General features: G+C 40.0%; 1 protein-coding gene across 1 annotated transcript; it reads right to left on the bottom strand.

The window, feature by feature from the left end:
• CATSPERE (catsper channel auxiliary subunit epsilon) lies at nt 1-20,601 on the bottom strand. The gene is made up of 9 exons (XM_076335329.1): nt 20,528-20,601; nt 18,637-18,706; nt 13,187-13,264; nt 12,010-12,116; nt 7,336-7,711; nt 7,222-7,226; nt 6,362-6,540; nt 147-490; nt 1-102 (listed from the first exon to the last, which is right to left on the bottom strand). The coding sequence occupies exons 1-9, from the start codon at nt 20,599-20,601 to the stop codon at nt 1-3; spliced, it is 1,335 nt and encodes a 444-aa protein (XP_076191444.1).
• Nucleotides 20,602-26,441: the final 5,840 nt, after the last annotated feature.

Raw genomic sequence — 26,441 nt, 5'->3', positions numbered from 1 at the left:
TTATATTTGAAGGAAACTTTTAAAAAAGCTTACCTCATTTTTAACACAGATTCCATAAGCAACTTCATAACTGCTGCTTTTTTCTAGTTGTAGTAAGTCTGGCTTAGACCAGTAGGCCAGAAGTAGACTTCCAGAGATGTACTTACAGACACCTTCTTCTCAAAAGCTTTCAAAGACCAAAATGTCACTTCATCTCCCATGTCCAGATAGTAGACATTCAAATCCACGCTGTGCTGAAAAGCTACAGCTGAGCAAGAATCTTCAGAGCTAAATGTAGAGCTAAATATTTCAATTTCCAAAGGATAGGTCTGGTGGTATATTCTAGAACCATCAGTTAATAACATGTATACATTAGCAGATGGATTCAAGTAAAGGACCATGTTTTTCTTTCCACTTATCCACACAGGAAGCTTTACTAATTCTTTCAAGCCAGTTCTTGCAGCAAATAAGATGTAGTTTTTCATTTTTATCACTATATTCCCAAAGTAGTCTGTAAGCAGTAAAACAGAAAGAATACACATTTGTGTAATTTAAATTTACAAAAGACTATGGCTGTATTTATTTCAAATTAATTTTTCTTATAGTTGTTATCTTTCTCATATGATATCCACATGTACTTCATTCATATACATCCCCAAGTTAAACAGAAATCTTTTGACAAGCTACGCCTAGTGGCTGACAGACATATCTTTTGCCCTCTCAATCTCACTCCCACTTAAAAAAAAAAAAAGAAAAAAACCACAGGATCTTGCAGGATCATTTCCTTTGTCAACTGGAATTCTTTTGCTTAAGAATCTGGATGTCATGGGGATAGAAGATGGGTCTTTGAATAGATATTAGGAGCACAATTTGAAGAAGGGAAACTCCTTTATTTGCTTTCAATGACTCTATAAATTTCAATCTATTGTCTAGCAGTGTTACCATGTATGATCTCATATGAGGAAGGGGGATACCAGTGTCTAATAAAACAACGACTGAACAAACTAGTTCACCAAATGATCAACTACTCTAAAATACTAACCATACTGCACAATGTTTTATGTAATAATGAAATGCCTGGTGGTAATTATATAAATTTTAGATACGGGAATGTTTCTGAGAAAATAGGAAGTTACTCGGCACTAGCTAGAGTTTTTAAAGATATACTCCCCATAGGCACACTGCCACTATGGATGCATGTGCTGTTAGTACTTGAAGCCGTATGGTTTGAGCAGTATTCATGAAGCACGCTCATGCTTCATCTTTTTGCACATAGGGACATAAAGGAGACCACACCATGTATTCTGTAGTCCCCTCAACCCCATAATTCTAGATCTAAACAGCTCTATGAGGACCTCTTCCAGAGACAGAAGATGAATAGGTATATGGCTTACACATCTCAAAGAACTTTGATTAATGGTTAAGTAGCCCTTTAATTTTTTTTCTCAGTATACATAAACCCCCATACTAATGGTCATAACAAGAAGCATCCCCTTCACATCCAGAGCTAATATGGAGTTAGCGTATGTTAAGAAGAAGATTGCTCTAAGAAACACTGTCATTAGTAGATGCTTTTACAATGGCATTGTAGGTGGAACTCCAGGTGGCTGCTTGTGGATGTCTGATGTTTTTCAGTTCTGATTAGTATACCTTAATCTCTGAAAGCACTTTCACTTAACCCTGTAGAGGGACTATTCAGCTGAGTAGTCTTTGTAAGGAGTTTTCTGTGCTTTTCATTCCTCTGGATACAGAAAGAATGAAAGAGGAGTTTGTCTAAATAATTTGGTCCCATTCAGATTAAGATCTGTCTGCTGTCCAACTCAGCACTGAAACTACAGGGAGCTTAGAAAGAACACAGATTAATTAATTTCCTAATGCTGATGAAATGCAGATATGACTGAAATTTTAATGAGTTCCAGACCACTCCACATGGAATAAGTCAAACCATTAGTGCCTTGATCTTTTTTTTTTTTACCCTGGTTGAGGTGACCACCTTTATACAGAGGTGAATGAGCAAACCAAATCACCGTAAGCTCAAATGTCCAGTTTACCAAAGTCATGAGCAGCAAGTGTAACTCCTACTGGAGAACAGGCTGTTCTGACAGAGGGAAGCTCTTAACCCAGCTTTAAACGAACATCAGGGCCGTGAAGTTGAGCAAGCCTTCTCCGACTCAAGTATGGAAGACCACACTTCTGCCAGTCAACCTCCTGAGACAATACTGCTCCAATTTTTACTCTGGAGGCAATAGTTTCATTCTGCACGAGAATCAGATGTTTGCTATGTCTTTCCTTGAACACTCCAAAACTCTGTTGAGTTTGCCACCATCTTTTTTATAAGACCCCTTTAAGTACTGATAGGCTGCAATAAGGTCTCCCCTATCAGATCATCTTTTCTTGGAGAGACACCTCTGGTGAAGCCAATGACTGAGCAAGCAGTTTTGGAACTGCTTCCTCAGTGGAACTGCTTGCTCAGTGGAACAGATCCTCCTGGAAGCTACGGTAAGGCACATGGAGGACAGGGAGGTGATTCGAGACAGCCAGCATGGCTTCACCACGGGCAAGTCCTGCCTGACCAACCTACTGGCCTTCTGTGATGGAGTGACTACGTCAGTGGACACGGGAAGGGCTACAGATGTCATCTATGTGGACCTCTGTAAGGCCTTTGACACGGTCCCCCACAACATCCTTCTATCTAAATTGGAGAGGTATGGATTGGATGGGTGGACTGTCCGGTGGGTGAGGAATTGTTTGGATGGTCGCATCCAAAGGGTAGTGGTCAACAGTTCAATGTCCAGATGGAGTCTGGCGATGAGTGGTGTCCCGCAGGGGTCCATATTGGCACCAGTACTGTTTAATATCTTCATCAGTGACATAGTGGGATCGAGTGCACCCTCAGCAAGTTGGCAGATGACACCAAGCCGAGTGGTGCGGTCGACACGCCAGAGGGACAGGATGCCATCCAGAGGGACCTGGACAAGCTCGAGAAGTGGGCCTGTGTGAACCTCGTGAGGTTCAACAAGGCCAAGTGCAAGGTCCTGCACCTGGGTCGGGGCAAGCCCCGGTATCAATACAGGCTGGGGGGATGAAGGGATTGAGAGCAGCCCTGCCGAGAAGGACTTGGGGGTACTGGTGGATGAAGAGCTGGACATGAGCCAGCAATGTGCGCTCGCAGCCCAGGCGGCCAATCGTATCCTGGGCTGCATCAAAAGAAGCGTGGCCAGCAGGTCGAGGGAGGTGATTCTGCCCCTCTACTCTGCTCTGGTGAGACCCCGCCTGGAGTACTGCCTCCAGCTCTGGAGCCCGCAGCATAAGAAAGTCACGGACCTGTTGGAGTGGGTCTAGAAGAGGGCCACGAAAATGATCAGGGGGATAGAACACCTCTCCTATGAAGAAAGGCTGAGAGAGTTGGGGTTGTTCAGCCTCGAGAAGAGAATGCTCTGGGGAGATCTTATTGCAGCCTATCAGTATTTAAAGGGGACTTATAAAAAAGATGGCGGCAAACTTTTTAGCAGGGCCTGTTGCAACAGGACAAGGGGGAATGGCTTGAAACTAAAGGGGGTAGATATAGACTAGATATAAGGAAGAAATTTTTTACGCAGAGGGTGGTGAAACACTGGCACAGGTTGCCCAGAGAGGTGGTGGATGCCTCATCCCTGGAAACATTCAAGGTCAGGTTGGACGGGGCTCTGAGCAACCTGATCTAGTTGAAGATGTCCCTGCCCATGGCAGGGGGGTTGGACTAGATGACCTTTAGAGGTCCCTTCCAACGCAAACTATTCTATGATTCTATAAGCAAAATAGAAAATGTAGCAGAAAATAATAGTGACAATCCATTATTATTGTTATTTTGATTCATGGTTGAATACAGCCTCATTTACCTTTTATCTTCTTGTTCGTAACCACATGGCTCAAACACTACTTATCAAATCCACTAATGGTGTATTTATTTTTGTTGACTGTGTTTCTAGCACAGATGTAGATGCATTTTACAGGCCCTGTATTGGGTACTGTTTTTCATTTTATGGTCTATTCCTTTCTGAAAACTAGCTGTGGCTCTCTTACACTAGTATAATCTGAAAGGGATGGTGAAAATAGACTGACTCGTTTCAAAGTCATGAGGAGGTATCTCCACTTCTCCAGGTTATCAGCTGCTGCCCCCCAATTTTGTACCATTCATGAATTTGCTGAGGCTGCATTTCATCCCACTGATGAAGATGTTAAACATATCAGCCCACCTCTGCCCAGTTAGACGTCAAACTGTTGACCCTCTGGGGTCAGCCAGTTTTCCACCCACCTCGCGTTCCGTCATTCATTGTATATCAAATGCATTGCTAAGGTCAAGGTAAATGACATCTACTGTTACACTCTTGTCCAAGTCAGCCATCTTCTCACTGAAAATGATCAGGTTGGTCAAGCATGATTTTTTCTTGGTAAAACCATGCTGACTGTTTCCAATCACTTTTTCATTCTTTCTGTGACTGGAAATGCCTTCCAGGATGATTTGATCAATAATATTCCTAAGGACTGAAGTTAGGCTGATTGGCCCATAGCTCTCCCTTGTCTTCCTTCTCTCCTTCTTCAGATGGCTGAGATGTTTGCCTTTTTCCCCTTAACACCACAGCTATTCAAAGGTGATGAAGAGCGGCCTTGCAACAACATCTGCCAGCTCTCTCAGCAGTCTAAAAGGTATCCTGTCTGATCCTGTGGACTGTGCATGTCCAGCTTGTCTAAGTAGTCCCTAATTAGATCCGTTGATACTGTAGGTAGTAACTCTCTCCCACAAAATTTACTAATGTGAATGGAGACCTGGTAAGACTGAAAACAGAATTTTTCAATAAAGACTGAGGGAGGGAGGCACTTCCTCTTCTCCTTCTCTTTATACTTAGTCAGTAGATCTCCAGCCTGATCCAGCAGCGGGCCCACCTTTTCCTTTTTCTTCCTTATGCTGTTAATGCACCTACAAGAAGCCTTTCTTGTTACCCTTCATATCCCTTGCTGGTTTCAATTCCAGCCAAGCGTAGGTTTTTCCAATTCTGTCCCTGCATGTCCTTGGTAGCTTGTCCCTGCTTCCATCTCCCGTATACTTTGGTTTTGCATTTGAGCTCAATCATTGCCTCATGTAGGGTATGTTGCTGGACCTGATTTTGAGTCCTGCAGATGTGTTTATAGCTACAGTATATTAAAATGCACTTCTATTTTAAGCAACACACAGTCCCCCAAGAAAAAAGGCCAGAGACGCAGCTTGTCTTCTCATTTGGACAGAGTTGTCTCTTGCCTGTGCCAGGGGTAGTAACACAAGACTTTTGTGGATCAGCTCTAGTCAGGCTAGGGAACTTGCAGTGGCCATGAGGCAGAAACTTTCTCTCAACAAAGAGCACTGGAAGACTGATTAATAGGTTTCCTTCTCATGCTTCTCCTTGCTGAGTCAGTACGTAAATGGTACTCAGGTATAGTCTTCTGTGAGCCTTCATAAGCCTGACTTCTCTTTAAAAAGGACCACCAAGAAAATGGCTTCAGTGCTATCACTTGACCTCCTCTCATGGCACTGTCAATATGCCTTTCTATGGTATCTTGAGGTTGTTATTTTTAGCAGAAATATTTATCAACTGCTCTTTGGAAATCTTCTTGCCAGTACTCTTGGCCTGGCCACCTGCACTGTGCAATAGTTGGGCTGGCAGTTCTGCCATACTCTGCCTAGCTGCTTCTTGTTCTTTGTAAGTAGTCTCTCAGCTGCTGCTGTATTTGCAGTGATAAGCTTGGCTCTCAAGCCATCACCAGGCTACCTTGTTAGGATCCATCCTCTATGTCACATAAGATGCATCAGTAGGTAAGACTGAGTGTCAAATAAGCCTGATAGCTTCATCTTGCAAGCCTGGTCCCAATGAATATTTATCGTGGCCTTTGGAGCTGGCAAATTTTTCCTGAGAGGGCTTTTCGGTATGATCCTGCACTCAGAAGGGTTTTTGATTGGAACAACAGCTCAAAACTGTAGAATAAGATCTCTCAAGTTTCATGAACAATTTTGTAGGACATGGCTGTGGTAGTGTCCAGCACTGCTCCACTGAACTTCATAGAGTTGGACTCAGACTGGACTTTTGTACATTTACCAGGTGACTCAAGTAGTCAAAAAGACATACCATTGTCTGTAGAGTGAGTGGCATCTGCTCAGTTGAATTCTCCTTTAATAGCCAACTAAAGATGAGCAACTACCTTGGGGAAAAGTTTTTCAGTCTTAACAGACCAATGAAATGAATAAATATTATTCTACTACTGTCATTTACAAAAAGGTAGCTTCAATGATCTCTTACTTGAAATTTCTTTTATCACTTAATTAAAAAAAAATACTTGATAATTACTTAAAATATAACATACTTTACTTAACCAAGAATAAGCTGGTGAATAGTGCTCCCATGAGACATTTCTGATCGAGAAAGGTTTGATCCAGATACTTGAAAATATCCATTATCTGTGTTGGTTTTGTAGGTGTAGTAAACACTCATGTCATCCCACAGCAGCCCAGGTGATAATGCTGCATTTATGTATATCATCCTCATAATAGAACTGCGAGGAACAGGTAAGTAAAAATTTCTTAAGCCCCAAAATTGTCTGTCTTCATTATAAACTGCCAGAAAAAAAAAGTCTGAAGGAGCTGTAGCCACTGCAGATCAGCAACAACGTAATTTCAGGTGGGACTGAGTCATAGCTAACAGCCTCTATAGATAAAGAAGCAGTGTTTGGAAAATTTAAGAACTTCACTAAGTTTGCTGTGTCTCCTATTTTATTAAATGTTTCATTATATCCAAGATAAATCTCAGTAGGTATCCATGCTGCCAAAGTACTTAATTATTTTCCACTCTGTTAAAAAAAATGACACAGTGATTAGGTAAATAGTAACTTCTCTTAAAGTTTATATCAAGGATGTGCATTAAGAAATCAAGATGTTTTGGGATACATTTTCAGCTAATGTAATTAGGAGAGCTTCACTGAAATTAATTTACAAATTTAAGCTGTGATCCTAAAAATGATTTCATATGGCTGCATGAGCTCATGCAGTGAGAGCCACAGACAGTGTGCAGACCTTATTTCAAAATATTCTTTAAATAAACTTGTTGCTGTCTGGTCATTTCCAATTCCAAACCCAGCATTACATCAATGAAAAGTAGATCTAAAATAGATTCATCCAGACGTTTAATGAAGACCATCCATATCTTAAATGTCAAAGGAGAACTACAGATAACTTACCTGCACTGGATAGACAGATGAACAACAATATCTTGAATGTATTCCAGTTATTTCACTTTCAGGAAGCTTGTGTTCCGCTCCAAGTTTAAAAAAATTAGCTTCTCATTTATAAAAAGTACCATTTATTAAAAATATGATTCCATTATCTGTTAGAGCCACATTCGTTACGTTGTTATTTAGCCCTTGGGTCAAAGCATCTGAGGGAACTTTTATTTCTATGTAAGTTTTGAATCTATCATTTGTATAGAAAGTTCCAAAATTGGATAATAAAACTGCTGTTGTTAGAAAACATGCAGACCATTTAACGGAGAGGTCACTATTTTGGGAGGAACAGAGTGAGGTATAATTTTCCTTGCTAGGAAATGATTGTTTGGGCCTTGGAATTATAAAAGGAGTATCTAGAACAAAGCATTCCTGAAATACTGTTGGCTTTCCATGTATTTTTGCTACGATGTCATCAGATATTGCAGATACATCAACAGTCCATAATCTGGAAATGGAAGAAACAACAGATAAACAGAGAAATTTGAAAGATGAAAACTTCAGTCAGTTGAACTGACTGAAAGAAACTCAGCTACATTATGAATGTCACGTTCTTAGAAGAACTGCACCTACAGTGGTACAAAATTATTTCCAAATTCTGTTCTAATTCCAGAAGTCAGATGATGAAATGAAATCAGGGAGAAAAAGATCAAAATTTGCCTGCAGTTGGACTTTAACTTCTAAACTTACAAAACCAGGCATATTCCTATCTCAGTGCTGTCTGGAAACTGTACATGACTGAAAGATCTGACTGAGAAGAGAGCATCTGGAGTTAAAAATGAATGGTTGTAACATTATAACTCCATAGAATAATACAGCTTTCACTACTACTGAGGACACCTTCTCCCCACCTTTCCCACAACCTCCTTTGAGCTACTTGGAATGTGTAGAGGAAAACAGATTAACAAGAACTAATACCAAACCCTGTTGCAGATGATGATCAGGGCCACTGATAATTCAGCAAGAATTGTGTTGATGAGCAATAAGAGAAAATGGGGCTTAAAAGAGATAACCTATGTGTAGGAATAGGCTTATAGTAAATCATGCAGGCTAGCAAACCTAGTCATGAATCTTGGGAATTTCTAAGTCTTTAGGAAGAATTCTTAGTTTCTTACACACTCAGTGCGTGTGTATGTATGCATCACATCACTGACAGTTACACATGCATCCCTAATGCAGATATCCTAAGCACTGAAAGCAGAAAATGTTAGTATGCTTGGTAAGCAACTAACTTAGAGAATCAGATAAAAAAATAACAAATCATATTATGTAATTCTATATCCTTCGGCCTATATGCGTCACTTGCTCATGCTCAGCGTATTCCATAGAATTATTAATTAATTCTACTAATCCATTCATTGATGAGTTCCTTACAGATCAACAATCTGTGTGGTCCTCCCAGCTATAGGTACATAGCATACTGTCACTTTATGAGGATATACATTGATATGAACACAACTCTAGTAGCTCCAATACATCAAGTCCGGAGTGAGTTTGAAACTTAAGAGGTCTCCTTGACGAACATTCCCAGGAAACAGAGAGTGTGGATAATGCAAGTTAATCAAGACAGAGAAATTGTTTTTGTTACTTTTCAATAAATAGTAGCTGCACAGCTTTCCAATATTACCTCCCTAACTTCAGTTAGCATAATACGACTCGTTCATTAAATACGTAGGATAATAATGGATCTGACGGGGTGCAAAAGGCCAGCCTCTCTGAAGAAGATGACTTGTTCAAATATCAAGGGAGGGCCCAACAGTTCTGTTGCACTACATCAGGATACAGCAGGGCTGACAGAAACTTAAAAATCGAAAAATTCAGCTCAGTATAAAGCAGACCGGGGAGGAGTATAAGCTTTCTAGTTTTGGCTTCTGGAGAAAACGTGATGCAGGACAGAACCTATTCATATTCTTACAAACTGTTTTGAGTTTACTGAGAAGCTGCTGCTGAGTTTCAGAGGAGACTTAAGAAGCCTAAGAGCCTCTCACTGGCTGTTTACCAAATACTGAGCAAAACTGAGTCTGTCCAATGTTCCAAAAGCAAAAGAAGCTGGTAGCTCAGTTAAGATTGGTCTTGTTTCTTTTTGTTTCTCTCGTTTCGCTGGAAAATATGTCTCCTGAGAAACTGAGTTTGAAATTTCAGTTTTCATACCTTGTCTAGTGATAATCATCCTGTCCAGTCTGACTAGAATTTGAATTAGTCTGTGGGCTCAGTGCTTTCAAGAGGGATGCTAAGGAGACTCTTGCATAAGATTATTGGATACAAATTGTTTCAGCCCAAACTTACTTCAGTGTTTTTCTATCAACAGATGTATTAACTTGAGACTTATCTCAGTAAATGAAATATTTGGAAAGGCAAAAATGATGCAAATTCTGTTCTTGTAGATGTGAACACAAGTGCCACTGGCTTCAATAAAAGGTGTTTCCGCAAAATAACCAAGCATATGTGAGATGATTCAGATGAATCATCTTCCTTATTTGGAAGAAAAAAGACTGTTAATTTATAAAGCAATTTTATTTTCTCTTGCTTGATTATTCTGCACTTCAGTTGTCTAAAAAAGCATCAGTTAATACGATAGAAAAAAGTAATACCAGAACTCACAGCATTAAGAAACAATTTACTGAAATTGCCAGAATGCATATGTTCCCATTTCGGGGTGTGTGTGAATTATTTAAACTCTGCTGTGAAAAATGCGATAGAAAAAGCCCATCTCTGGTTATAGCAACTTTTGATATGGAGTGTTGCTATGTTGCCATCTAGTGATAAAATAGAAAGGTACAATAGATAACGACAGAGGGAGAGCAAACCAAACCTACATAAACAGTACTACCTACCCCATTAAAAGTCATACTCATTTCTTGCAGTATAATACATAACATTAATTACATGCTGAGAGTAAACTCTTTAAAAAAGAAGGTAAAGTCACAAAATAGTAGTAAACTTATAACTGGCATTAAGAGAGTGTGTAAAATGGGTAAGGGTCAGATGGCTAATATGCTGCAGGAAATGTCTGCAGTTGAGAACCCCTTGTAAAATGTAAACCCAGAGTCATTCTCACTACCCCATCACAAAATTTAGCTCTGATGTATTTGGATTAGCTTCACTGAAGGCCTACATAGGATAAAATTTTACAGATCACAAAACTTGTGACAAATACCTTTGCTACACGTAACTCCTGGTATGTTCACATCACTATTATTTACTGGTTTGTTCTATTTTCTCATGAACTCACAATCAAATAAAAAACGTTTATTTTTGTCACTGCTGACCCATTGTGTTTTCATGTCACACTGCAAAACATGGTGAATACTACATACTCTTGGAAAGGAAAAGAAGTAATTGCCCTCAAATGCAGTAAGCAGTGATAAAAGTAGAGCAACTGACAGTATGAGAGTCCTTATATTAGTTGTAATATTTATGGGTCCAAAATACTAGAAATAACAGTGCAGAAGAGTTTCATCAGGGGCTCCAGCACAGAAAAAACAGGAATCGAAGGGGATGGCACTGCCTCAGGAAGCTCTTCAAATGTCAGGTTTGTCTGGATTCATGAATTGCCTTTTTGTGACTGTCCAGACTCACCAAAATCTTACCATAATCCCTTTATTTATTTCTAAGAAAACTGACAATAGTTGCTTGTGAAAAGAAAGAAACTCATTCATCCTTTGGAATCCTATATGATGTTCCTAAGAAAAAAGCTCCTGTGAATGTCACCTGATGGTGGATGCTGTAGTACGAGGAGGTTCTGGGATCCCTTTCACTTTTCCCTCACCTTCCAACCACTTCCTTGCTATTCTATTTCCTATCCAGAACATGCAAACCCCCAGTCAAAGCATGACTGTAATATAAGCAAGCATTAAAAGAAGGATTAATACTTTGGGTATTATTTTATCACATATGTTTAGAATCATATTACTACGGCCATTGCTCTACTACTGCTCATCAAGGGTATAGTTAACTGTTGATTCGCAGAAAATGCTGAATTCTTCAGCAACAGGTGAAAGAAAACATCTAAGATGTGGTACTTGGCACAAATACCTGAACCTTATCCTAAACAAGCTAGCAGAGACACTGGAATAATTTTAATTGAACCTGAATGATACTCTGCCTGAGCTACCTTACTTCTTTTTTGAAATTGTGCCTGAAATATCAGCACATAAAGTAAAAATGTGCAACGCCCACTTAGAAGTCTAGAGAAGGGTGAAGAAGAGTATCTGTCCAAGATTTTTTTCTAAATGAGGATGAGGTGTTTGATACAATACCTCACACACGTTCTGAACTTCCAGGAATGGCATGCCTGAATGGGGGATATGTTTAACTTCGAGTCAATACCTACAACTTGACAATTAAGACTCACAGACCATTCATTACAGTAAAAATGTTAAGTGGTTTTTGAGTCCAGTCTTGCTTTCTACTCCATGAGCTTCTATACATATGAAGTAGAACAATTACATACTGTGAGGTTTTTTAGGACTGAAAGGCCTATGTAAGTTTAAGTACTATGGTGAATGAAACAAAGGGCAGCTAAACCTGCCTAGTAGATGACAAGCTGTCTTCAAAGAAAAGGAAAAATGGCAAAATTATTACCGAAGCACAAAGTTATCTCAAAGTAGAAAAAAGAGGCCCAGATATGGGCCTCTCATCAACAGCTCTCATCATGGCTCTACTCATCAACAGCTGTTTGTAGAGTTGCAAGTGCAACAATTTTTAATAGCATTCCATTTAAAAAATACAAATAAAATACCATACCCTAATTTTGGATGCTCCTGAGAACAGTACTTCTCTTTTTTCAAATAGATATGAACAACAGGTTCCTGTCCCAAATTCCAAAACAGTCTTCCAAGTATCCGAGAACTCTGTTTAAGTAAAATAAATGTTATTATTAATTATATTTTTGTCCAACTAGTATAAGGCTGTTTATGACAACATTTCTCTTTTGAAATTATAAAGTTGGAATAAGCTTTGCTATTATAAAAGACATTTTCAAACAATGACATACCATTAAAATCATATTTACTCAATCTATTCATTTCAGAATACACAACACTCAGAGCCAAGATCAGTTTTCTCTGTATTGTTTCCGTAGCAGCAGACAGAAAACAAAACCACTTTCCTAACATCTAATTATCTAATAACAAAAATGCCTTCACAATGCAATTAATATTGCTACCTTTTTCTTCTGTTTCATTTTAATCTTGAAGATAGTAATGTCAATTATTAAACAAATGTTAAAAATTTAAAAGATATAATGATGGCAACTTAATAAAAACCCCTAAATCCTGGTGCCATGCATGCATACCTCATGTCAGCTACTGTACCAATGACTAATTACTTTCTGCCATTCGTTTAGATCAGAAACCCACTCCTAACAGAATTTATTGTACATATTAGTCCCTACAACTAATCCATGTGGGATAATCTCTTGAATGAATCTCCGTTCAGCTTGTACAATAGGTTGTCACATTTTAGGTCTAAATTAAACCAGTAAATGGACATCCCTGTTTATCACGTGTCATGTCTTCCACAATGCTTTTGCTTAAACTTTTTTCCAACAGTTTGCTATGCAGGTGCATGAGGAAATCTGAAAAGAGACTTCTGTTTAACTGTCACATGTTACTGCCAGTTACAATTTCTGAATATAATTTTCACAAAGACTCAAATTTGACTCAATCACTAAAACTTGTTAATTATTCTATCTCTATGAAATAGACAATAGGTTTCACCTCACTCATTATACATGTGTTACTGCTGCAGTATTAACAGGAGAGAAAATCTTGCAAGTTTATTTTTCCTAACACAGTAAAAGGAAGTAAGTAAAGATGTATGCAGGCAGTATATTTCAGTAAGACACTTCCACTTTCAACTGGTAAATTTTCTCAAGACATGCATTTTAACCTTTTTCTTAAGTGGCATCATTTCAACGTACTTGTGATGGAGTAATTGCAGTGTGGTTCAGTTTGGAAGCATCTGTACTTTCAGGATCATATATCCACAAAATTAACTTCTAACAAGTAAAAAAGAGACACAAGTTGATAGTTTTTTAACAAACGCTAGTATTCTATCACTGTGATAGCACTTCTTGTGAACACACATAAGATAATGTAATAATATTAACTTAGGCAACGTGTATGCTGCAAGCTAGTCTTGTACTCTTTGTTTCTTTTTGATGTGAACAGGCAATAACAACTGAGGGAAGCAGCACCTCCTTTTCTCAGAAATAAAGTGGGGAAGAGTAAGAATTTATGCAGAAGAATTTTTTGTCCTCTGATGCTGTCATACTTCCCTCAGAAGCCCTTCCTCAGTCTCTCTCCATTCTTGTGGGCTGTGCAGCTATATACAGCCTGTTCTCCTGCAGCAAAGGAAGAGGGGTTACTCACTGTTAAAACAAAACAGAACTTGTTTCTTGCCAAGGAAATGTTACAAAGCTGTTATTTAAATGTGCATCATGTATGCTTCCATGACTGGCACATCACTGACATACTGCTCTTTCAGTCAGGAAGAAGGCAAATACCTGGTATTTCCATCTCATGGTACAATGCAAAGGGAATAATCAGTCATTCAGTGAGGCAGACTCACCACCTTTACCACAAAGTATAGCAGTGTAAGGAGGTGCACAGAGGCAGTTATCATAAAACAGCTGACATGCTGCAAGTTTACATCCTACAGTTCTCATCCTGCAGTTTCATATTCATCTACTCAAATCAAAATGCCAAGTCTTGCAATCCGCCCTTAGAATAGGGCAAGCTGAGTAATCATACAGCTGCTTGCTTAGAGGTGGCTGAGTGGAAGAACTTGCACAGGGAGAATATAAGCTTGCTTCCACAGCTGTGAAGTTCAATCATTTTTAGCAGACTGCAAACTACTTATGAATTCAGTTTGTTAGCAACGACACTTTTTTATTATTTAAAGTTTTCATATTTCCCCACATGATCACAATCTCTCTTACAGTCAAAGAGGGGGTGAGGTAGGAAATAATTTATGTTATCATCTCTTTAGATTAAATTTGGCAGATGTTACGAAATAAGGAATTTTATAAACAAGATGATACTAGTTTACTGTACCAATGGAATGTTTAATCAGATTCATTGTATGGCACACACATTTTAAAAATCTCAAAGAGTACACAAATTCAAAGAAATGAGTAACAGGTTGGTATGCCAAAGTCTTGCCATTAATCAGCCTGAATTTGTGTCAAAATTGTATTCCCTAAAAATGAGAGAAAAAATTGGAGAAGAGATAGATTAAGATACAAGGCCAAAGAACACATTCAAACTTAAAGTGACCTGGCTTTCACTTATGGACAGTGGATCTGTTCTACAAAAACAATAAATTACATATTACTTTAAAATATCATTAAAAAGCTTGCTATTGAATAAAACTATTTTACATGAATCAGTCTGCTTGTATGAGATGTGTATGCAGCGTCTAAAATAATGTTTTTAATGTACTGGCTTTGGTTGTTCCACTGCATAAATATTTTAATATTTAAAGAGAGATCCATATTTGCTGGATGTTTCTCATTTAAAAACATACTCTAAGCATCTTTCATAGGCTTTTTATAACGTAGCTTCTCTCTTACCAAAAATATGTACTATTTAAATAAAGTGCATCTTCTGAAAAGTTCACCTTATTTAAAGTTATCAGATTCAGAAGATCAGTTTGCAAGGAAGTATACCTGCTGTATCAGAGCGCACAATGGAGACCCTGTGTTGTGCCCTATATGAGGAGAAGACTCGCCTCTCCAGTAAGGGAGACATGTCCCTCTCTGTAATGACATGACGGGGAGCAAAGTGCTGCTTGTGTTACAATTAGGGCCTCTGAGTCTTCTGCACTCTTGCCGCTGGAATGGGTAAGGTCCAGGGGCGAGGGAAAGGCAGAGAAACTGCTGTATCTTGGATGTCAGAAATACAATAGAATTAGGATTGCATGAAATCAAACCCCATTAAACATCCTGGATGAAATGTTAATTCTGATTAAGTCAATGCTAAAACATCCACTGCCTTCAAAAGAGGTTAAGAATTCATCCATCAGTTTAAGTGGAAAAAAGAAGCTGTAGACAAGGATCAGAGTTTATAATACGAAGCATGTTTTAATCACCACTCAAGTAAAATGTTAAAAATCTACTGATTATCTTCAAATTTGCTGAAAAAATTCCATAGGACTACAAAACTAGATTTGCAGTTTTCAGGCAAAGACACAAGTAATTCTAACTAGTGTGACTGAAGTAGAAGAAAAAAGTCTGATCTATGGTTATTCTAGGATGAGAAAGATTGCTGCTATTAAGGCTGTCTTTGGCTTCTTGTCAATCACATTTTGTTTAAGTTTGGTAACTGAACTCAGTGCATTCCTTCCAGCAAAACAAAACAAAAAAAGCAATTAACTGCTCCTTTCTGCAGTAATATCTGGGAAATGTACGAAGACATCCACAGGCAATATTAACACTAATCAAAACAGAAAACATGCAAGAAAGTTTACCCTGGGGTTGACAGAAAAAAAATCCGAGTAAGTGGCTTACCAGCCTACTATAAAATAAACAGATAAAACAGTTACATGGCTTTGAGGGCAAGCACATGCTGCTTTGCATTACACAAGAGTTACCAGAGGGGTTCAAAAACTGTGGAAAAGAAAGCTACTGCTATTTATTTCTACTATGTTTAGAGAAACAGGATTTTGTATACATATTTCATAAGCAAAAGTATGCCATTAAAAATATTCCTAACTAGCATTACAGATGTTTTCCTCCTAAGTAAAGCAAGCCAAACACTGGCAAACTCCATGGATGGTAGGAGCAGAATACAAGTTACTGTTTTTGCCTAAAAACTACTGGTTTTATTCAGGAAATCTACAGAACTTTTTCAATAGCGTCACGACCATCAGTCTTTTTCTTTCCTTTTTCCTACTGCTACCGAGTAGAAGGTGATCATAGCTCCAGCAGGGCTTCCTACACTGACAACGACCAGGGTTCCTGTCTGGTCTTACTATGTTAAAATATGCGCCCTTGTGCTTCACTATTCATTTTTTTTCTTGATCTGTCTAGCACGCGTCAAGAGCATGCACTCTCCCACCACGCAAGTGACACCTTCTCTTCAATTATTTTTAATTCCTATTTGTTTGAGCACATGCATTTTAGCTGCAACTTCACTCTGACATAGCCTTCTTCAGAGATGTTAAAGTGTGCAGGGAGACATGCTTACGTTGTAAGGTTTAAAAATCATTACTTTACGGAGCAGGATACATACACATACTTAGACAAAAGAATAAAGTCTCTGCCTTATTTTCCTCCCTTCTTTTGAGCATTCTTTGGAATCCTGCAACCGCATCGAAAATATTTTTATTTCTACAGTTGACTCCTTTCAAGAAACATGTACTTCTTTCTGGCCCCTGCAATCAAAATCCCCCTGATTTCTACACTAGATAGGAGGTTCTTCAATAACCTTCAGACCTGTTAGACATATGTCCTCCCAAGTCTGCCTCTTTAGAAGAATAAAACACCTTTTTCTTTGTAATCTATTGCTCATGAGCTGCCTTCTGCAATTCTGTCTTGAAACACTGATTTACCTTGGGCAATGGCTGGCTGTGTTTTTGTTCAGTGCTACATCTGAATCCACATGTCAATACCCTTCATTTTTGGACCTGTACTAAGTACAAAAGCTCTTTTCACCTTCTATGGATTTTAATTCAATATGGAAACGAGAGTTCTCAATTTGACCCATACGTATATATACACACAATACCCAACATTACCCAAAATTCATAAATTCCAAACTGTCAGGTTTTTCATTTATTCAAACAGGTCATTATTATCCCTGTTAAAAACGTTACTGTTATTTATTTCAAAAAATATTTACATAGAAAAAAACCCTACCTGTCTGTGAAGCTGCCGTCACGTACCACATGAAACAACTAGAACGATCAGAAGCAGACAAATACCACTCTTTATCCTCAAATGTCTAGAAGACAGAAACATGTTTTGCTTTGATATACTGTCTCCTAGTGCTATTGGTTTATGTTTTACTTGTATCAATATATACATCTACATAATGCTTTATTACTTACAAAAAAACTTTGATTTATGAATAGTTCAATTGAATTCATTGAGACTATTCGTGGACACACAAGCATGCTTGGAAACTCAAGGTCCTAACGCCTTGGTCAATAATCACATATGTAGATTACGACTCATCACAGCACTTGCTACCTCTTGTTCAACCAGTAGTTGAAAACTCGAACAGCTGAAGCTATTCTGGAATGGCTCAAGAGATACTGGTAGGAAATCGAAACATTAAAGGCGACAAGAGAGCTTGAACACGTGGGTAGGATTTAGGATTATTTAGATAGAAAGGGTGAGGTGAGACATAAATGGAAGAGAACTAAGGTTTTGCACTGGGAAAGGGTCACAGGAGAAGGAGCGAGTTAGAGAACACAAACAAATAGGCAACAATTAGTTTTGATATTAATGAAATAAGTTGCAGCAACCCCATCTGGTAAGAGAAAATATGAAATTAAGAGAGGTTTCTTACATGAAATGTGTTTGGTTTTTTTTTTAAATGCCTGTATATTAGATCTTTTCTGAATAGAATGCACTGCATTTATGCAGTTTACATATGTTTCTGTGCCACCTTAAATGGAGATGTACATGGGGACATAGACCCAATACTATTCACTTCTTTATAACAGTCTTATCTAATGAACAGGGATTCAACATGATATTGCAAACTTCCTTAATCCCTTTAGAAGATATTATAGTTCCTTCTAGTCAGTGATCACAATAAGGATTCAGCATGAGCTTCTTCAGATCCAAAACCAATTACAATTCAGATCCCAAAACACCACTTATATTCTTTACAAAATACTGAAAAAATCCTAATTAGTCAGATCCCAAGTTTTTTGTGGTAAACATGGTGGAAATCTGTGACAATATCCACATAATCTGGTCATTACAAAAACTACTGTGAGAAAGCTGAGTTTTTTTGCAGCTATCTATGATAAGCAGCTGCCTTTTGTCCCCAGAGAAGATATGGGATGCAGATAGGTCTGCAGAGCAAGCAGAGTAACTGGATGTTAAAGGAATAAGCATAAAATATTTAGTATTTCAATAAAATAAAAGAGGCTATCAGAAATCTCAGAATTCAGTGATTCATCTTGCAAGCAAACGCACCATCTCTAGACTAGTTAAACTCTGTTCTTACTTGGAAGTTTTCCTTCACAACCTTTAGAGATAAAGATGGCTTATTTTGTAACTAGCATATTCAATTCTAGAGCTCCATTTCACAACAAACTATGTATGCTATGAGAGACATCTGCATCCAAACCATCACCGAGTACACAATGATCAGACCACAATTAATTTTCTCACAATTCATTTTCACAGCTTACCTCAGTCTTTACTTTTGGTTTTACTCTGTAAGTCCCAGCAAATGGACAGTTCAGTGTTGGTTTTGGTGAACTAAAATTATTTAAAAAATAAAAACCACACATAACACAAATGTTTAACACTAGTGAACATGAGATATGTGCATCTGAGAATCTATTTAAATTAAAACTTGAAAATTTAGGATTTCAGGGTCCTCTTCATAAGTTTGTGCAAGAGAAAAACCCTACATTTCTACTAAACAGAGAATACAATCTGGCAGTTCAGCACTCCACTGACAGACAATCTACATCTCTAAGACTCAATGATTATAATTTTAGGGCATTATTTATAAGCACATTGGACCAAATTAAAAAAAAAAAAGAAGAAGAATGTGAGAGAAACTTGAGCCTAACAGCATGTAAAATATTCATTAAGCTTTTGGCTCAAGTTTTTTCTTACATGTATGTGAGACAACCTAGCTACTGTACAGTATCAGTGACACTTCAGGGAACTACAAGATGACTGCCTCTCAACAGCTATATAAACAAGCCCCTTAATGACAGACAACTGGCAGGGCACATCTCCCAGCCCCTGAGCGCTCTAAGAATGCGGTATGGGTCATTCTAGAGGCCTGTACATCCTGATCGCCTGCCTTTAAGGTCATGCTTCACCCCATTCACCAGTTTAGTCTCATCCTATCTTGTGCCAAAACATTAGATAGGATTAGTAGCGAAAGAAATTAAGGATTTATCAGGACTCGGGTATTATGGGTTACAGGTTAACACAGACAAAAATCTTTATTCTAACCTATATTTAACAACCAAATACAATCTTGGTTGATGCAGGAGCTCTCACCCACAGCCCTTGTGGCACTTTGAAGAGATGGTGAACTCAGGGTGCTGTTTTCAAACAGATAAAGCTGATGTAAACTGGGGCTACTGTGCTCCCCTCCCTTGAGCTGACACTTTTGCAATGACCCAGCTAAGAGGACTATTCTAACCAGAAACCAGACCTAGGAAAAAGGAAAACTTTCAGCCAATTCAGGATCTTTCTTAGTCAAATATTGTGCGATATTTGGCATCCTGTTTTAATGAACAGAATGACAAAAAGGATTCATACATTCATTAGGGGTTTTTTTTGTTTCCCTTACATAGTTCTTCATTCTCCCTGACTGAGAGAGACATATTCTGAGAAATTTATAAATCTATAAAGTCCTGCAAAAAATTAATCACCCAGTATCTACCACACATGCATTCTACTAAACTTTTAATGGCTGACTGTCGAAGGCTAAGACAGAGACAGAACACAGTATCTTTGTACACACTTAACGTATTGTAACACTCAGGAACAGGGAACTTATTTACACCTGCCTTAGAGGGTAAGCTGCTGCTCAAATCACAAGAAGCAATGAAATTCTGGGGGGAACACTGTAATAAAAGCTAACTTGTATCATGTATGTCCATTTTCATATTTAACATATTGTAGATAAATATTTAAATTACAGCATCATACATACAGAAAACTCCGTTTCATTTCTGCTCTGTAAAGACAGCAATTCGTTTGCCGTTCTTTTAGAGAAGAACAGAATACACAGATCGGAAGAACTCACTTAAATTTTTTTTACTCTTTTTTTTTAGTAGTATTATATAAAATAGTTGTCTTTGCAAATCACAATTTACAAATCTCATTTCCAAGCAAAGGATTTAGCTTTACAACTTTTCAAAGACAGTATTTTATTTTCCTGTATATCTCCGGTCTTGTCAGCTGCTACCTTATTTATACTTGCATGTAAAAAATGTACTTTTGTAAACTGCCAATGAAATTTCAAAAGTATCACGTATTATCTTAACTATTCTCCCACTGAATTCAAAATCTTGCTATTGTGGTGATGTTCATGATTTTTTAAGTTCTTACCTTTTGTCTTCTGCGGTACGTACATCAGGAAATTCCCACTCAATAAATGAAGTTCCTTCATATTCTAGATACATCTAACCAAAGAGTTGAAAACACTTGCTAGAGTGTGCAAATGTATCAATTGTGACAACATATACAAATATTACATTATAATGTTCTTAATCTCATTTTTATCGTGATAAAAAGATTAATGGATGTAACAAAAATAATTAAGGGACATTTTAACTGGAAAAACTAATTTAAAACCAGTAATAACAAGCAACAAGCAGGGATCAATTACATTAGCACACTGTTCAAATAAAATTATGTATGTCCTAACTATATAATGACTTCTTTTCCTCCTAAGCTAAGCTGACAGCATTCTGGAGAGTTTGAAGTGCTACAGATGCCAATCATGTCTGGCACAGTGATTCTTAGACTTTTTTTGACTATGGCACTATGAACACCCAATATTTTTTGTGAGCCACTGTACATCTTAACATCAAATTAAACCAGGAAAATGCTCTAAAGATGCTGTAAATAATCAGGAAGTAAAATTAACTTACCTTTTATTGAATGTTTTAATGAGATTAATGTGACAAATTTCAACATTTTATTGTTTAACGCAGTTCTGTAGGACACCTGCAGATTAGCTAACCATGGCCCACAGACCACTTTTCTGCAACCACTGTTCTACTGCAGGTAAGACCTCAGTGTAAAATATCCGAGTATTACATCATTGTCACAGGCAGAACCAATTTTAACAGAAGACTCATACCACGGACCATGTGCCTTGACATTTTCATTGCCAAGGGCTATTTCTTCAATCTATACTTTTCCTGAAACTCAGAAATTGCTTACAGTAGTAGGAAAAGCAGTATTAGAAAAGTATTAACATCATTCAGTAGTCCCTCAACATAATTAAGTAGTATTAATAAGCAGAAAGAAATAGCACTCTATGACCCATCAGCCGTGCTGAGCATTAGCTAATAGTTCAGTTGGCCTTCTTGCTTGTTACAGCATTTTCCCTTCATGCTCACCCTTGATTTTTCGAACTACTGAAGTTCTTACCTAAATTCTCCTCTAAACTACTTTGTCTGTCAATTTTTTTAAAATACATAATCAGAATATGTGGGATACTTCATCAGAATAATTGAAAACATACAGATGTAACAATTCCACATCTCTTCAACACATCTGAATGAAATGCAGATCTCTCACTGCTTCCATTCAGTGTTCATCTATTAAAAATTCCTGTCTGAGTCTCTTGCAATTTATTGGAAGGCAGGAAATGCAGTCATATGAAAAGCCTGAATGTACACAAATTAGAGTGAAATTTGTGATAAATGTAACAGCCTCAGTTCTTCATATCCAGTCAGTAACATTGAATAATTCAGAAGACAAAACGACCTAAACTTTATCAGTGTACACTTCTACCATGGGTTCAGTTTTACAAAGTTAATCCCATATACCAGCTTGCTAATGCCAGAAAACGCAGCCACATTCCTTCATTCCTTGAACATAAACTCTTGCCACTTTGTGCCACCTCTAAATGCCCACCTGACCTCTCACAGAGCAGATTCAGCTTGCTCAAATAGCAAAAAAAGTTAATATAGTCCATACACGTTAGAGGGAAAAAACAATACTGTAACATTGCATGCTCTTGCTGGTTTTCTTGCTTATAGTAAATGAACCAAAATAAGTGCAATTGGGAGTTTCTGCACAGTTTTATTCTAAACACTTATACTACAGCAAATGCCTGTTTTTGACAAGGGGCACTAGACACCAGTTGTGTTTGTACTTTGGCCAAGAGCTACCATGTTTTAGAACTATACTATAAATACAGTTAGTGAATCATGTCAATAAAGAGTATTTAATATGTTTTACAGTATTAGAATGAAAGCCTCCATTTAGTTTGCAAAGAAAAGGGTGTGGAGGAATGACGGACCCATAATACCATATATTAAATAAAAGCTCTAAACCTTGCAGTACCAATCAGTATTGATTAGCTTGATCTTCATTAAATACTTACAGATTTTCTGGAAGTGAAGAGTTCATAGTTTTCTTCACTGGTTCTACACCTACCAAGAAAACATACCAAAACATAAATCTCAAAACTCTTCTACACCTAATAAAAATAGCAGAACAATGGATTCGTGTGCCTGAGACCTCTTTGGAAAGTGGCATTACAGTGATACCACATTGCTAGGACACTACCGTGACAGGCTCAAATTTATTTTGAGATTCGAGGGAATATTTGTGTTGGCAATGGCGAGGTGTTAATATGATTCGTTAAAGACAACAAAAAAAGTTTTTACAAATATATTAATGACAAGAAGAGAGCCAAGGAGAATCTCCATCCTTTATTGGATGCGGGGGGAAACATTGTCACTGAGGATGAGGAAAAGGCTGAGGTACTCAATGCCTTCTTTGCCTCAGTCTTTAACAGGCAGACCAGTTATCCTCAGGGTACTCGGCCCCCTGAGCTGGAAGACAGGGATGGCGAGCAGGATGAACCCCCCATAATCCAAGAGGAAGCAGTCAACGACCTGCTACGGCACCTGGATGCTCGCAAGTCTATGGGGCCAGATGGGATCCACCCGAGAGTGCTGAGGGAGCTGGCGGAGGAGCTCGCCAAGCTGCTCTCCATCATCTATCAGCAGTCCTGGTTAACGGGGGAGGTCCCGGATGACTGGAGGCTTGCCAATGTGACACCCATCTACAAGAAGGGCCAGAAGGAGGATCCGGGGAACTACAGGCCTGTCAGCCTGACCTCGGTGCCAGGGAAGATTATGGAGTGGTTCATCTTGAGGGCGCTCACAAGGCATGAGCGGGACAACCAGGGGATCAGGCCCAGCCAGCACGGATTCATGAGAGGCAGGTCCTGCTTGACCAACCTGATCTCCTTCTATGACCAGGTGACCCGCCTAGTGGATGAGGGAAAGGCTGTGGATGTGGTCTACCTGGACTTCAGTAAGGCCTTTGACACCGTCTCCCACAGCATTCTCCTGGAGAAGCTGGCGGCTCACGGCTTAGACAGGTGGACTCTGCGCTGGGTCAAAAACTGGCTGGACGGCCGGGCCCAGAGAGTTGTGGTGAATGGAGTTACATCCAGTTGGCAGCCAGTCACAAGCAGTGTTCCCCAGGGCTCAGTTTTGGGGCCGGTCTTGTTCAATATCTTTATTGATGATCTGGATGAGGGGATTGAGTGCACCCTCAGTAAGTTTGCAGACGACACCAAGTTGGGCGGGAGTGTTGATCTGCTCGAGGGTAGGAAGGCTCTGCAGAGGGACCTGGACAGGCTGGATCGATGGGCCCAGGCCAATTGTATGAGGTTCAACAAGGCTAAGTGTTGGGTCCTGCACTTGGGCCACAACAACCCCATGCAGCGCTACAGGCTTGGGGAAGAGTGGCTGGAAAGCTGCCTGTCGGAAAAGGACCTGGGGGTGCTGGTCGACAGCCGGCTGAACATGAGCCGGCAGTGTGCCCAGGCGGCCAAGAAGGCCAATGGCATCCTGGCCTGTATCAGAACTAGTGTGGCCAGCAGGAGTAGGGAAGTGATCGTGCCCCTGTACTCGGCACTGGTGAGGCCGCACCTCGAATACTGTGTTCAGTTTTGGGCCCCTCACTACAAGAAGGACATTGAGGTGCTGGAGCGTGTCCAGAGAAGGGCAACGAGGCTGGTGAGGGGTCTGGAGAACAAGTCTTATGAGGAGCGGCTGAGGGAACTGGGGTTGTTTAGCCTGCAGAAGAGGAGGCTGAGGGGAGACCTCATCACTCTCTACAACTACCTGAAAGGAGGTTGTAGCGAGGTGGGTGTCGGTCTCTTCTCCCAGGTAACTAGCGATAGGACGAGAGGAAATGGCCTCAAGTTGCGCCAGGGCAGGTTTAGATTGGACGTGAGGAAAAATTTCTTTACTGAAAGAGTGGTTAAACATTGGAACAGGCTGCCCAGGGAAGTGGTTGAGTCACCATCCCTGGACGTATTTAAAAGACGTGTAGATGCAGCACTTAGGGACATGGTTTAGCGGGCATGGTGGTGTTGGGTTGACGGTTGGACTCGATGATCTTAGAGGTCTCTTCCAACCTTAATGATTCTATGATTCTATGATTCAGCTATACTGGAAAATCATATGCTGAAACATTAATCTAGACCATTGTTTGGGAAGTCACGAGATGATCTACAGCCTCAGAAGTGGGTGCACTAAAACAAAGTTTGCCATTGTGTCAGCAAGACTGGAGAAATTAAATTGACTTCAGCAACTCCTTGTGGCTTTTAGTGACTTCCCACAAGCTCTGTGCAGTGATACAGAAATCATGGCTATGGCTTTTTTTAGCACAAGCAGACAAAAATATTAATATTATGGACTATACGGAGTGTTTAAAGAACTATTTGCTCTTTGAAGTGTATACACACGATTGCCTCATATAATTCGCAATTGCTCAACATCTTTGTACTGAACTGACTACTTTGTCATTGCATCTCTTTGCACTGACATTCAGGATTTAGATATTTTCAGTTGCTTTTTAAAAAAATGTTCTCTGTCAACTTCGTATTTAACTTTCTGTTACCTATCTCCTTAGCTTTACAAGACACAGTTAAACTTTTCTCCAGTGGCTTTTATAGATCCTCAAATTCTTGGTTAGAGTAAACCTGAAGGAGCGAAGAAACAACTAAAGTCAAACTCTACAACCTGCCAGACAGCTGCAGACTGTGACTGCTCAGTGACTCAGGTTTTTGAATAGCTGTCTTAGCAATAATTACATCATTCAGATCTATGTCTTTTTAATAGCTAGTTTACAAAAAAAATAATCTTCCCCCAGGGGTGTTGATTCTGTGAAGCAGGAAAGAATGAAAACAGCCACTGAGGCATCAGTTCCACTTCTAAACCCTCAAGTATGCATCGTGAAAGCATTTCTCTGCTATGGGTTTTTTCCATTATTTTTTTTTCCTCATGAATAAGCTTGGGGCCATGTTCCGGTGTCTCTGGAGAAAATGGCCTCTTACATTTAACCCCTGGTTCTACAAAGACTAATTTACATTCTTATCATTAAGTCAGCAAAACTAACCACATAGGCAAAGCCATGATATACTGCAAACACACGTTTGCAGGTTTGACATCTGTGACAGGAGCCACAGGTACGCCTTGCCCACAGCAGATGTAACCCGAGGGGAAATGGGAAGCCACACCAGCACCGAGACCCCCAGGCTGGCAGGGACGAGAAGCACCCACTCTGGTTCAGCAGCTGTCTGGGGACACCTGTAGGACGTCAGGCCGCGGGCTGCTGCGTCCCAGAGAGCCGGCTCTGGGGAACGGACACAGGATCTGCGGCCACCAAACCCGAGGCCGCTGCTTGAGTATATATCGAGCCCAGGCCAGATCCGACGCACAAAGGCCTCCCCCCACGGCTCCCCTTAGCGCCCCTGGCCCCCTCCTTCCACCTCCACAAGGCGCAGCCGCCATCCAGCCACAGCAGGACCAGCAGTGCCCGGTGGAACGCCGCGGCCGCTCCTCCGCAGCCGGCCCCTTACCGACACGGTCTCGCGCCGCCGCGGGGGCGCATGGGGCAACCGACGAGGAACCGTCCTGCCACAGGTGCGGCCCCCGAGGACTACGCGCCCCAGTATGCACCGCGCCCGGCTCCGCGCGGCGCCCTGCGCGGGGGAGGCCGCGCAGCGCGCTGGGTAATGTAGTCCGGGCTGCAAGGCGCGGGGGAGCGGCGCAAGGGCAAGGGAGGAAAAAAGCCGCCGGGAGCGGCGACGGCAGCTCCGGTTTTCCGCGGGGGAGCGGGGCGAGGCGGGGCTCCGCCTGAGGGCAGGGGTCTGCCTGGAGGGGAGCGGCGGGGGCGGCCGCGCTGGCGGGGCCGGTAGGCGGCGGCACCTTGACGCGGCAGCGGCACTACCGCCCGCCTGCGAGGAGGAGGCGGGGGGAGC

Source organism: Aptenodytes patagonicus, chromosome 3 (genome assembly GCF_965638725.1).
Source record: "Aptenodytes patagonicus chromosome 3, bAptPat1.pri.cur, whole genome shotgun sequence".
In the NCBI taxonomy this organism is placed as follows: Eukaryota; Metazoa; Chordata; class Aves; order Sphenisciformes; family Spheniscidae; genus Aptenodytes; species Aptenodytes patagonicus.
The sequence above is the reverse complement of the archived record's forward strand: the minus strand, read 5'-3'. Positions and strand labels throughout refer to the sequence as shown.

Excerpts from the sequence above, each read along its gene's own strand:
- CATSPERE (XM_076335329.1), bottom strand. The coding sequence starts at position 20,601 with ATGTATCTAGAATATGAAGGAACTTCATTTATTGAGTGGGAATTTCCT. Across the intron at positions 18,707-20,527 it reads CGTACCGCAGAAGACAAAAG|TTCACCAAAACCAACACTGA; the intron begins GTAAGAACTTAA and ends AAATAATTTTAG. Across the intron at positions 7,712-12,009 it reads CAGGAGCATCCAAAATTAGG|ATTATGGACTGTTGATGTAT; the intron begins GTATGGTATTTT and ends TTCCATTTCCAG.